At 36.6% G+C, this 14,136-nt stretch overlaps 1 protein-coding gene across 1 annotated transcript in view; it reads left to right on the top strand.

The window, feature by feature from the left end:
• ZDHHC17 (zinc finger DHHC-type palmitoyltransferase 17) overlaps positions 1-14,136 on the top strand; it is an 87,873-nt gene that overhangs the window by 23,032 nt on the left and 50,705 nt on the right. Inside the window, exons 2-3 of the mRNA XM_059402416.1 lie at positions 3,646-3,749; positions 10,433-10,555. Of these exons, the coding sequence (XP_059258399.1) occupies positions 3,646-3,749; positions 10,433-10,555 (227 nt within the window). The remainder of the gene's footprint in view (positions 1-3,645; positions 3,750-10,432; positions 10,556-14,136) is intronic.

Genomic DNA, 14,136 nt, shown 5'->3' with positions numbered 1-14,136 from the left:
CCTCATATAGGCATCTGTATGTTCTTACAGGAATGTGGCTGACCTGGGAGGCCTCCATTCATGCTGCTCTGAATTTTATTTTGTGTGACCCTGTTATTTTCAAACACATTTCAGTATCACCTGGCATTAAGAAAGCCGTATTTTGGCTGTATTTGTTAGCGTCTTTCCTTCAAGCATATCAGCCTTTATGATGGACATTGTTAATTTTTTTTTTAATCCCAAATGGCTAGCCAGTTGTCCATTTATACCATTTATTGAATAATACATCTTTCCTTCCTGATTCTAATTCTTATTCTTCAAGCTGTATTCCTTTGCCCTGTTTTTGCATGTGTTTCCTTCCTAATATATTGTGGTCAGTGGTGGGGCAAATCTCTTACCCTTTTTTTCTGAATATTTCTGAATTTACTCTTTTTGCACATTTATTCTTTCAGAAATACTCTACCATTGAATCAACTCTTAGAAAACCTTTTCTGCTGGAGCACTTATAAAACATCCGCATTAATAAACACAATAAACACTGGGCCATAGAGGATTCTTTGGACAATGCTCTTTGCTTCTTTTTTTAAAATAAAAATAAATGTGAACTAAAGATTTAAATAGATCTAACATTCTAAAAAAAAGTTAACTAGATTTCACATGGACACTTGGTAACAAGTTGATTGGTTGTATTCCACTGGGGCATGTGAAAAAACATGTATTATGGCATCTATCATCTTGATATACGTGTCAGCATTTGCCTGTACCTGCTGTATAAGTTTAAGTTCTGTCTTGTTGATTTCCCTTTGCAGCAGTGTGCAGCTGCTCAGCTTATCCCATCTCTTCTCATTTGTGTCTACTACTTTAGCATTACATTTTGTAGATGGATTCTCCTTCCTTCAATTCTCTTCAACAACTACCTGCACTATAAAAACCTGTGGCTGTTTGGGTGCCTGTGTGGCTCAGTCCATTGAGTATCTGACTCTTGATCTCAGCTAAGGTCTTGATCTCAGGGTGGTAATCGAGTGCTGTGTTGGGCTCCATGCTGGGTGTGGCGCCTACTTTAAAAACAAAACAAGGGGTGCCTGGCTCAGTCAGTTAAGCACCTGTGTTCAGCTCAGGTCCTGATCTCTGAGATCGAGTCCTGCATGAGTCTTGCATCAGGCTTCCTGCTCAGTGGGGAGCCTGCTTCTCCCTCTTCTTTTGCCTGCCATTTCCCTTGCTTGTTTGTGCACTCTCTTGTCAAATGAATAAATAAAATCTTTTTTAAAAAATCTAGTTTCTTTTACCAAAAACTAAAAGCGAAAACCTTATAGATGGTTAAAACAGAGATTTAATTTAAAAATGTAACTGTAAGAAAATGATTTCTAGGGGCGCCTGGGTGGCTCAGCGGGTTAAAGCCTCTGCCTTCGGCTCAGGTCATGATCCCAGGGTCTTGGGATCGAGCCTGCATCCGCCTCTCTGCTCAGCAGGGAACCTGCTTCCCCCTCTCTCTCTGCCTGCCTCTCTGCCTACTTGTGATCTCTGTCTGTCAAATACATAAATAAAATCTTTGAAAAATGATTTCTAGAACATTTGTCAAGGCCATCGAGACAGAATGGTTTGTGGAGAAACTAAGAGTACAATTTAAACATTTTGTACAATGAGTGAGGTTTCTGGGGATAAAGATGGAATTAAAGTTACTGGAAACAGGATAGTAAGCCTTAAAAAGAGATTTATTTTTTATTTTATGAATATTTGTTTTTTTGTCTGTAAAAGCAAAATGTTTGTCCTTAGTAAATAAGAATAGCAGTTTGCCCTAACAGATTTTCAAATTGAAATAGTTTTTAAAGTTACTACTTTTTAGATCTTATGTTGTCTTTGTTTAGGTTTTATTTATTGGAAGGCTCTTGCTTCTAGTATGTGACTTAGGTTTCTTACCTGTTTTGTCCTTCCACTCTGGACTATAAAGTCCTTGAAGGCAAACGACTGTATTTGGTGTATGTTTGCAGTGCTGCTCTGAGCCACAGTGGAGCCTGTTGCAAAAGGAAAAGTCAGCAATACTGATACTGTCTATATTTAAAAGGTTGATGTTTGGGATTTTTTTTTTTTGCATTGGCTTTTTACTTTTTATTCTTTAAAAGATTTTATTTATTTATTTGAAAGAGCAAAAGGGAGGGGCAGAGGAAGAGGGAGAAGCAGACTTGCTGCCCAGCAGGGAACCATGAGGTGGGCCTGCATCCCAGGAACCAGGGATCACAACCAGAGCCCAAGGCAATAGCTTAACCACGTGAGCCACCCAGGCATCCCTTGGCTTTGATTTTTAAAACAGAATCCATTAAAATATATTTTTCAATAACTCCAGTATAGTGAACATACAGTGTTGTATTAGTTTCAGGTGTACAATATAGTGATTCAGCAATTCCATGTATTATTCAGTGCTCATCATGTTAAGTGTAACTTTAATCCTCTTGTCTATTTCACCTGTTCCCCCTCTGCCCTCTGGTAATTTTTTCCTCTATAGTTAAGAGTCTTTTTTGGTTTGTCTCTTTTTCTTTGTTTTGTTTCTTAAATTGTACATATGAGTGAAATCATATGATATTTGTGTTTCTCAGTACTGGCTTATTTCTCTTAGCATTATACCCTTTATCTATCCATGTTGCTGCTGATGGCAAGATTTCATTTTTTTTAATGGCTGATATACCACATCTTCTTTATCCATTTATCTTTTGATAGACACTTGGGCAGTTTTTATCTTGATTGCTGAAATTTTTTGCAACCTCTTAAACTTTGTATTGGCCTTACCGTGTCCTGGCCTGAGGCTGCAGTACATCATATAATGCTTTATGTATAGCAGGCCAAGCACACTTGGTTTTCTGTTGTCATAGAAAAGAAAAATAATTGTATCTTAGTGCTGTGTTATATTGAGGGAGCTGACTATGCATAATAAATTTTGCATTTTAAATAGAAAATTACATACAGCATGTAAGCTTTGATTGGATGTAATATTCTGTAAAACTGTTTAAAATTAAGCATGTTAACCTTATTAGAACTGTTTAGGCGGATTCACATTTTATCAGAGCTGTCCTGTTTGTTGTTCCTTACTCACCTAATGGTAGATGCTTAACTAGCCTTCAGCATAAAAGGGTATGAGATAATATCTGAAAATAATAGAAGGCGAATCTCCACTGTTTTTTTTTTTCTTTACCACTTTAGAGTTTATTTGGCATGTGATGATGGTTTTAGAGTGTTAGGTGTTAGAGTTTAGAGTGCTGTATGAATCACTGTGCTGAAACTGTAATGTAATATTGCCTGCCAACTGTATTCAAATAAATTTTAAAATAAAAAAATAGAGTGTTAAAGGTAGGGGTTATGCTGGAATAAAAAAATGGTCTGAGAGAATGAGAGTTGATTTGATGAAGTAAGAGTTCTATGGAGCTCAAGATAAACTTCAGTTTCAAATTTATCACTAATTTCTAGTCTCACAGCTTTTCTATTTTGAGAGTGTGCACAAGGGGTAAATCTATTGAACATGCTTTTTCTCTGAAGAGTACGGACTTCAGAACAAGGTAAAACTTAATTTCAATAATGATCATTCTTCAAACAATGCAAAAGTGGTAGTAAAATATTGAAATGTTCCCTGTACCTCTCTTCTGAACTTTTGCCTTTGTGTGATTTACTCTTTAACAGGAAATCAAACCCCAAGGCCATTATAACCATGGATATGGTGAACCTCTTGGACGGAAAGCGCATATTGATGATTACAGCACATGGGACATAGTCAAGGCTACACAGTAAGTTTTTGTTGTAGTTGTTTTCTTTGACATCTGTGTTTCAAGTGAAATATGAGCACATGCATTTATTTCTCTTTATTGATAATTCTCTATCTGGTGAGACGTTGTTCTCATACTTGAGCTCTTTGTACAAATTTAACAAAGCTGATTAAAGTCTTTGTCTAGTCAGTCCAATGTCTGGGATTCCTCAGGGACTTTTTTTGATTAATTGCTCTCCCCTACCATGGTTATACTTTTTTGTTCCTTTGCATGTCTTGTCATTTTTTTGATGAAAACTGAACTATTTAAATTCTGGGAGGTGATAGTTTTTTCTTTCTTTCTTTCTTTTTTTAATTTTTTTAAAGATTTTATTTATTTGAGAGAGAGTGAGAGGCGGAGAGAGCGAGCACTGAGGGAGAATGAGTGGGGGAAGCAGACTCTCCACTGATCAGGGAGCCCAATGCAGAGCTTGATCCCAGGACTCTGAGGTCATAACCTGAGCCAAAGGCAGACGCTTAACTGACTGAGCCACCCAGACGCCCCTGAGGTGATAGTTTTTATGTCAGATTCTCCTAGGGCTTATTGTTGTTTGTACTGTTTCTAAACTAATTCTGTAAAGTCTGTATTTTTGTCATGTGCGGCCACTGAAGCCTTTGCTCAGTTAGTGGTCAGTAAATGATTGGACAGAAACTTCTTAAATCCCTAGAACCAGTTAAGTCTGATCTTTGTTGAGGAGCTCTGTGTGTGTGTGTGTGTGTGTGTGTTTGTGTGTGTGTGTGTGTATGGACACTCAGCACTCTGCCAGGCAGCATACTAGAGCCTTAGCGTTCGCTTTTTGATTGCCCAGAACCTCAAGGTCAATTAGATGTGAGAACTTAGGGCCTTCCTCGATCTTTCTTGAACATGTGCACACAACTTTAATACTTACATATGCCCTTCTAGATTCCCAGGGATATGTCTGAGCTTTTCAAAGCCCCTATGGTTATCTTATTCCTCAGCTTGTGCTTTTAAGCTTTTTGATTTGTGTATTGTTGGACCCAACTGTCATCCATCCTCTAAAGCAGCTGTGATGCTAAAACATTTGACAAACAGCCCCCAGGATGAAGCTTTTAAAAGAGTTTAAGGTTTAATAAATGAGCCTTTCTGGTGGACTCTTACCTATCTGGGAAGCACCAGGCAGGTCAGATAATGACTTCTCTTTTGGAATGAGGCTTTGAGAGAACTCCATCCCTGTTCTGCTCACTCTGGTTACTAGTTGTTAGTGTAACTGAACCACTGTGAGTACACTCCTTGGTGAGTCACAGATATACCAGGTGGAGTTGTCACACAGGTAAACATTATTTGCCTCAAGTGAGGAGATCACAGGGAATAACTTGCAAAGCTGTGATTCCCTGAGCAAGTGTGGTTGGGTTCCTTTTATTTAGGGTTATGATGAATATTTTATTTATTTATTTATTTATTTAGTTTATTTATTTATTTATTTATTCGTGAGAGAGAGAGAGCACAAGCAGGCAGAGCGGCAGGCAGAGGCAGAAGCGGGCTCCCCACTGAGCAAGGAGCCCGATGCGGACTCGATCCCAAAACCCTGGGATCATGACCCGAGCCGAAGGCAGCGGCTCAACCAACTGAGCCACCCAGGCATCCCTCTGATGAATATTTTAAAAAAGGATTCTTTTCATTGGATGCAGAGGTGGGCATAAAGTTGCACACTTGTCTTAAGAAAAAGGAAACATGTCTTTTTGTTGTATGTTATGTAAATGAGGCTTGTGTTCTTCCTTGGACAGAGATTATAATATTATAATGAATAAAGGTAATTATCGATTATTCTAGAGGTTACTCCATAGTCCATCTGTACAGGTGCAATTCAGGGGTTAGAATCGAACTGGGCTAGGTGGTCTGGACCAGTTGGAGGTCTTGTCAGAGCAGTTGCTATCACTGCCCTGAGTTTCTATATGCCTGAATTGAGATAGCTGGAAAGAGAACTTAAGGAGGAATGTGGGACCAGGGTCAGTGAGTTCAAGCTAGGTAGACAGTGAAAGGTCAGGTGTTAGGCTCTAGCTGATGACACTAGTACCAGGAATACATTTTTTTCAAGGCTGCTTGGGGAGCAGAAAGGCTGGTACTATGATCTGTTAAAGTACCACAGAGTTCTTTGTTCTTACTGAAATTCAGCTGTTTTTTTTGACTGAATGCTCCTTGGATTGCTGGCAGCCTTTTCTTAATTCCAAGAGTTCTCAAAAAGTTGATTTTGACACTTTCTGCCAGTTTCTTCATTACTTTTGTGGAAAGACAAACTTTTGCAGGTCCTTACTTCACTGGCACTCTTCCTTTCTTGAATGTTATGTATAGTCAAAAATCAGAGCACATTGTATCGCCTGGATTTAGCAAACAAATTACACTGCATTACATTCATCTGTCCTTTTGAGACTGCTCCTTTTGATACCTCCTTTCTCTCGTTTGTGATTAATCTGTCTCACCCAAATGCATCCTTTCCATCAACAGGTAGACTCCAGTATCTTTTGTCTTAGGAAAAAATAACCACTTTTATTTATATTTCTCATACTCTTCTATTTCTTGAAAAGTATCTATGCTGTCTTTAATTTCTACGTTTAAAAACACTTATTTGAATGTAACATTTCAATTCTACAGTAAAATACAAGAAGAATATAACTGTCAAATTAAGCAGATGCTACTAACATTTTGCTGTATTTGCTGCAGGTTGCTCAGTGTGGTCTCGTCCTTCCCCCCAAGGAAACCTCTCTTGAAACTGCTGTGAATCATTCTCATGAACATTCCTATACATTTATTTCTACAAACATCTACAAACAAAATATGCCATTGTAATATGTGCCTAAAATTTATATAAATTCTACTCCGTATATCGGTGTTGAGCTTTTTTTTTTTTTTTTAAATAAAACTGTATAGCTTCGTGATTTATCAGTGTTGATAAATAAGGACCTAGTTTATTGTTCAACTGCTTTGTATTATTCTATCATGCCTTATTGAGTGAGGGACACTTAAAATTGTTTCTACAGTACTTTTTCATTACAAACATTGCATCAATGAGTATCCTTTTTTCCTGTGTACATAAGCAAGAGTTCTTCTAAGATAGACAACTCAGGTGGAATTTCTGGCCTTTTCAGTATATTCTTTCAACCTTACCAAATATTGCCAAATTGATTTTCAAAATGGCTGTACAGGAAGTGAGATCTTTGACTACTTATTGCTTAACTCCTAGTTTTGTCACACTAATAATTGTTTTCAGTTTAATGGTTGTGAAATGGTTTTCTGTTTTTATTGACCTTTCTCTGATTACAAATGGTGTTGAATATATTTCCTATGTTTATTGGTCATTTGGGTTTCTTCCTGAAAAAACATGTCTTCTTTCCTGAAAAATAAAAAGTCTTTTTGTATTTGATTGTTAAAGTTCTTTATGTATTTTGATGGAGTCCACAAGGAAATTAATGGGATCTGTGTCCCTTTAATGTTCTCCAGAATCCTGTCTTGCTGCTCTCCTAGCCCTTTCTCATCCCCACCCCCCATCATGAGCTCACCATCTAGTACTCCTCTCCAGTGTGTCAAAACTCATATTTCTTTTCTGCAGTAATGTGGTGGAACTTTTCCTCTGGAAACCTGGACTTCTATAACGGTTCTCTCGTTTTTGAGCGGTTCTCTGAGACAGTGTTGTTCTGGGTTCCCAGACCACTATCAAGAAGAGCTGGAGCCAGTTCATGGGCCCCTGCAGGGTCCATGGCTGGGCTGAAGCTTGCATTGAAGTCTGTATGCCTGTTACCCTATAATATGGGTGGGTGAGACTTCTCAGCTCCCATAGACTGCAGTACTGGATCCCAAAACTCCCACAGAGGCTCTTTTGTCCATTACTAGATGCCAAATTACTGTTGTTAGAAGGCGGACAAAACGATGGATGTCTTATTCTACCCTGATGGTTGATGTCACTCTGGTTCATTTCTAAATGCTCTTTTTTATTTGTTGCATCTTGTATAGTACCACATTGTTTTATTTTTATTTATTTATTTTTTGAAAGGTTTGTTTTATTTATTCGACAGAGGGAGACACAGTGACAGGGGGAACATAAACAGGAGGGATTGGGAGAGGGAGAAGTAGGTTTTCCTCTGAGCAGGGAGCCAGATGCAGGGTTGGATCCCAGGACCCTGACGACTGAGCCACCCACACATCCCAGGACCACATTGTTTTAATCGTTTCTTAATCTTCACGGTTGTCTTAGCTATTTTTGGCCTTTTACTCTCACAAATGAATTTTAGGTTCTACTTGAGAAGTTAATGAGATATTTATTTGTGGTTTTAATTAGAATTTCATTGAATTTGTAGATCAGTCTGGGGGAAATTGGTATATATATATATTTATTGAGTTTTTTATGTCTTTTATAAATCTTATTTATAGTGAGAGTAGTATAATTAAATATGCTTTTCATTATTATTTTAGCTGGTTTAACTTATCATATTATAATGATATAGAAATCTGATCCTAAATTTTTTTTTTCTTGGTTACTTTAATTATTTTTTTTTTCTCTTTTTTGGGCTGGAAAAAAGATAGCCTCACAAAAATACATAATTACCTAATGGAAGAATTACAGAATGTGATGCATTTACTAAATCACAGTAATTACTTTTCCAGTATTACTCACTAGACAAATATTTTACTGAATTTTACCTTGTAAATATCCATTTTTTAATACCAATTCTTGAAAACTATTCAGGTTTTGGCATTTTTATAATAATGGGTTTGCAGGTGTTAACAGATTGTTTCACAATATTTTAGTGCAGTCACATGAGGTCTTTATAGGTGATAAATTTAGATCTTTCAGAAACTGTATTATATAGTGATGTAGACATTTCCCAACATACAGCTTTAAAAAATACTTTTTTTAAGATTTTATTTATTTATTTATTTATTGAGAGAGAGAGCCAGAGAGAGCATGAAGGGGAGAAGGTTAGAGGGAGAAGCAGACTTCTCATGGAGCTAGGAGCCTGATGTGGGACTCGATCCCAGGACTCCAGGATCATCACCTGAGCTGAAGGAAGTTGCTTAACCAACTGAGCCACCTAGGCGCCCCCAAAATATTCTCTTTATAGCAAGTCTTTTTCTGAAGTAAAAGTAGTTACTTTCTCACTCTGTTTAAAATACCCCTTTGCCTTGAAGGGGAACAGACTGTACCCATTTTATGACTGTATGATCGAGGAGCACCTGGGTGGCTCAGTCATTAAGCGCCTGCCTTCGGCTCAGGTCATGATCCCAAGGTCCTGGAACTGAGCCCCACATCGGGCTCCCTGCTCAGCAGGAAGCCTGCTTCTCCCTCTCCCACTCCCCCTGCTTGTCATCCCTTTCTTACTAGGTCTCTGTCAAATAATAAATAAAATCTTAAAAAAACAACTATAGTCACATACTATCGACTATGGTTGATAGTATACTGTTTCCATAATAAAGAGCTTAAAAACTTTATGTTGCCACACAGTGATCAAAAGCTGAAAGGGAAGAAAGGATCAGGCTCTCCATAAATGCCTTTCTTCTTCAACAAATAAAACTCTCCTCGTACACTGTCTCTTCTGCCTCATTGGCTTGAACTCACAAAACTCTTTACCTACCCACCCTGCCTCCCATCCCCACACATCCTTTTTCATTTGCCCTTGGAAATATAAATAGAGAATCCTGAGGCTTGGGAACACCCTTTTTTCTTTTTGTTTTTAAAATCATAAGCTCTTTGTTACTGTTTTTTTGTGATTTAATATTTTTTAACATAATTGTATTTTTTTTATTTTTTAAGATTTTATTTATTTATTTGACAGAGAGATAGAGAGGACACGTAGGCAGAGCAGTAGGCAGAGAGAGAGAGGGAGAAGCAGGCTCTCCGCTGAGCAGGAAGTCTGATGTGGGGCTGGATCCCAGGTCTCTGGGATCATGACCTGAGCTGAAGGCAGCCACTTAACTGACTGAGCCACCCAGGCGCCCCAGTTGTATTTATTTTTATAGGCAGCCTTAAGAGTATTTTGGAATAAGTGGTGGTATTAGTAAAAATAAGCAAATGCTAGATATATTATTTCTGGTATTTTCCCTTCCAACTGATGAGATACAGCATTCTTATATGTAAAATTTTATATGTAAAAATTTTACTAACTGGATTAGTAAAAGCTGTTGGAATATTGTTTTTTTAAAAGATTTTATTTATTTACTTGAGATAGAGTAAGTAAAAGGCATGAGTGGAAAGGCAAGGGGGAGGGAGTGAACCACTGAGCAGTGAACCCGTTGTGGGACTCATTTCCAGGATCCTGGGATCATGACCTGAGCGGAAGGCAGATGCTTAACTGACTGAGCCACCCACGTACCTTGGAATATTGATATTTTTAAAGTAATATTTTACTTTGAGAAGTCCATTTTAATATCCAGGTATCAGGATGCCTGTGTGTCTCAGTCAGTTAAGCACTGCCTTTGGCTCAAGTAATGATCCAGCTTTGGGCTCCTTGCTCAGCGGGAAGCCTACTGCTCCCTCTGCCTGCTGCTCTGGCTGCTTGTGCTCTCTCTCTCTGACAAATAAATAAAAATCTTTAAAAAAAAAAAGAAATTCCAGGTATCATAATGGAGCATTATTTTCTTCTTGAAATGTTACTTTCAGCTTTAAATATTTTATCAAATAGTAGTAACAGTCTCATATTTTCTTTTTTCCCCAGATATGGAATATATGAACGCTGCCGAGAATTGGTGGAAGCAGGTTATGATGTACGGCAACCAGACAAAGAAAATGTTACACTCCTCCATTGGGCTGCCATCAATAACAGAATAGATTTAGTCAAGTATGTGTATTCTGTATTTTAAAATATTATTTATTATAAAATTATTAGAAATAATTATAAAAATTAATAATTTCTAAAATTCATTGCTTTAAAAATAGAGATTCTGTGTACCTTTTTTCCCCTGAAGATTGTTTTTAACATAGATTGAATGCTTATTTGTACAAGGTACTGTGCTGAGTGCTTTTTCATGTATCTTTCCTTTAATTTTAATTCTTGAGATAACCCTGTGTGAACACTAATATTAATTGTTCTCCTCATGTGGAAACTGAAGCATAAATTATATAACCAATGACATGCAGCTAATAAAATTTGGAATCAGGATTTCAGCAGTGTAATTTGCAGCTCAGCTTCTAAATGGGAATCTGTGGGGAAAAGCTACAAAAGAAAAGAGGGGTTACAAAGATAATAGGTCATAATAGTCTGTTTTAACTATTCATGCCAGCATAAGTGATGAATACATACTAAGTGTAAATGATTTTTGTTACTTACTGCTAATCTGCTTGCTTAGTATTAATAAGAGATAGTTAGAAAGCAAAAGTTAGGATGATAGGAAGTGTTATTAAATCTAGTTTAGGAGTCTCTGACAATTTGGACATAAGTTCTTCAGATGAAGATATGAATCTGAAAAAAATAGTTGCAGATGTGCACTTAGGTACAGCATACAGGGTCTAGAGACAACTGGGATATTAAGGCCAGTGAAAAGAATTTTCCCTTTTGAATACTAAAGGAAGGTTAAGCAAGTAATAACTAAAGTATTGAACTCTGAATCACTTTCTTCCAGAGAGCATAGTCCATTTTATTTGTTCCTTTTTTATTCTTGTATGTGTAACCTTCCCTCTGCCTTAGGTAAGGGTTTCCTGATGTCTAATTCTGTTTTTGTTTGTCAGAAAATGTTTTTATTTAATCTTCACTTGTGAAAGAAATTTTCACAGGGTATAAAAATCTTGGTTGGCAGTTTTTGTTTTATTTTTGTGTTTTACTAATGGAAAATAACATTCCTCTGTTTTCTGGCTTCTATTACTATTGAGAAATTAGTCTAAATATTGTGCTTTTGAAGGCTTTTTTTCCCCCCTGTCTGCTTTTAAGATTTTTCTCTTTGTTTCTGGTTTTCTGCAGTTTCATGTTGATATAAGTAGATGTGGATTTCTTTTTATTTATCCTGAATGAGATTGCAAGGAATTCTTGATTCTTTGGATTGATGTTTTTATCAGTTCTGGAAAAATACCAACTATTATTTCTTCAGCTGTTGCTTCTACCCTATTCTTTTTTTGCTTTCCTTCTGGAACTCCAGTTAAATGTCTCTTTGACCTTTTCATTACATACTCTGTCTCTTCTCTTCTATATATACTATCCTTCATTGTGCTTCATTCTGGAAACTTCTGACTTACCTTCTAGTTCGTTTATTCTCTATGTATTATCTGCTCTTAAATCTATTGAGTGTGTTCCTAATTTTATTTTCCAGTTCTAGAATTTTTACCATTTACCTTTTTCAAACCTGTATTACTTAAATCATCTGTGGCTGAAATTTTTAATCTTATCTTGTATGCTTGAATATAGTAAATATAGTTATTTAATAATTGTATCTGAGAAGATAGTCTGTATCTGTTAATGTTGTTCCTTCCTGTGCCTGATTATCTTTAAATATGTACTGGAGATTGTGCTTGAAAATTAATTGTCGAATAATTTGAGACCTAAGCTGAGATTTCCTTTTGTTTCTGCAAGATCCACCTTTAATTTAATTTCAAGGCTTTAGATTTTCTGGATTCTTCAGGTGGCTGAAGACCAAGCTAGAGCCAGGTTTACTTCTGGTTCATAATTACTGCTACAGTGTAACCTTTTGGGGTCCCAACCTTTGTTTGTTGCTTTTGCCTGTTTAACTTGCTTCTTGGCCAACTCTTTCATATCAGCAAATTATTTCTAGGACAGATGGTGCCCAAGCAGTTTTTGACTTCTCCACATTTTAACCCTCTCCTGAATCTTGGCTCTTAATTTTCTTAGGTTTTACTTTTTAGGAAATGTTTCTTGGATTTCATTGATGTTTTTAATTTTCTTTAATGGGATGGTTGATTCAAATGATCTAACCTTTTAAACCTGTTTGTTTTTCAGTTAGTATTATTTTAATTAAAAAATAGTATATAAGCATTTTGAAAACTCAAATAGTACTTAAAAGCTTACAGTGGAAAATGGCAGTCTCTGCCACATCCTGTAGCCCAGAAATAACCCCCTTTTTTTTTTTAGCGCTTGAACTATTTCTTTCAGTATTTACTCTTTATTTTATATATTTATGTTGCTACATTACTAGAAAAAAATGACAGCAAGCATTTTTTCTGCTTCTGAAGAAAAGCAGAAGGTAGATATACATACCTATCTATAGATATATATATCTATAGATAGATAGATAAATGGATATGTATATCTACCTTCAAGTTTCTCATTATCAGTACAAGTAAGAGCTGCATCATTCTTTTTAAACAGTTATATAATGTTCAATTATATGAGTTTAATTTATTTAATGGTTTTCTTGTTGATGGACATTTAGATTGATTTTGGTGTTTTTACCATTAACAACCAGTGCTGTACTTGATATCTAGGTCACATATCATTTTGCTGTGTTCATATATATCTGTAAAATTTATAGGAATAAGAAAGTTAGAAAGATGAGTTTTGAATTTTAATAAATATTGCCAACTTTTATGCTGTTATTTCTTGATTTATCACTTATTATATTTTGACTTTCTATTTTGGGATATCTAGATGTTGAGGATCTCCTCACCAGTAATAATTCTCCTATCTGCTACTATGGTTTTAGTTAAATTACCATGCAAAGTTTAAGTTGTTGTATGTAAATTCTCAGTGTTAAGCCTGGAAGTGTTCTTTGATTATCTGTTCTTTCCTTTTGGAATTTTGATTTCTGCCTGAAGTAACAGTTACTTCATTTTTAAAACTTTCTTTATGTTGTAACAATTCTTCCCATATTCTTAGAAGTACAAAATCCCTCTGTATACAAACAGTATCAGGATAGAGGAAATCATTCTTAGAATTCCCCACTTTTCTGTTCCAACCCAGATTATTTGCTCTTTAGACCTACTATGCAACCATTATTGTGAGACTTTCCTTTGCCATTACTCTGGGAAATCCCTTTGCTCCAGTGTTGGTCTCAGTTTTCTGGATCTGAGGTTTTTGTCTCTGTTGGGTTGCTACCTGGTTTTAGTAGAGTACAATTTCTGATAGCTTTCTGAGAGAGAGAGCACTTAGGAAGTAGATGTTTTGAAGTTACTCTCTTTTCTGCCCTTGCACCTTTTTGGTTGTTTGGCTGAGCATGGACTTACAGATTAAAAGTAGTTTTCTCAGGGGGCACCTGGGTGGCTCTGCCTTCGGCTCAGGTCATGATCTCAGGGTCCTGGGATTGAGCCCCACATGGGGCTCTCTGCTCAGCAGGGAGCCTGCTTCCCCCCTCTCTCTCTGCCTGCCTCTCTGCCTACTTGTGGTATCTCTCCCTTTCTCTCTCTCTGTCTGTCAAATAAATAAAAAAATATTAAAAAAAAAGTAGTTTTCTCAGAATTTGAAGCATTACCGTATTA

The sequence above is a fragment of the Mustela nigripes genome, chromosome 6, assembly GCF_022355385.1.
Source record: "Mustela nigripes isolate SB6536 chromosome 6, MUSNIG.SB6536, whole genome shotgun sequence".
Lineage (NCBI taxonomy): Eukaryota > Metazoa > Chordata > Mammalia > Carnivora > Mustelidae > Mustela > Mustela nigripes.
Note: the sequence above shows the minus strand (reverse complement) of the source record. Positions and strands in the feature narration are given on the sequence as shown.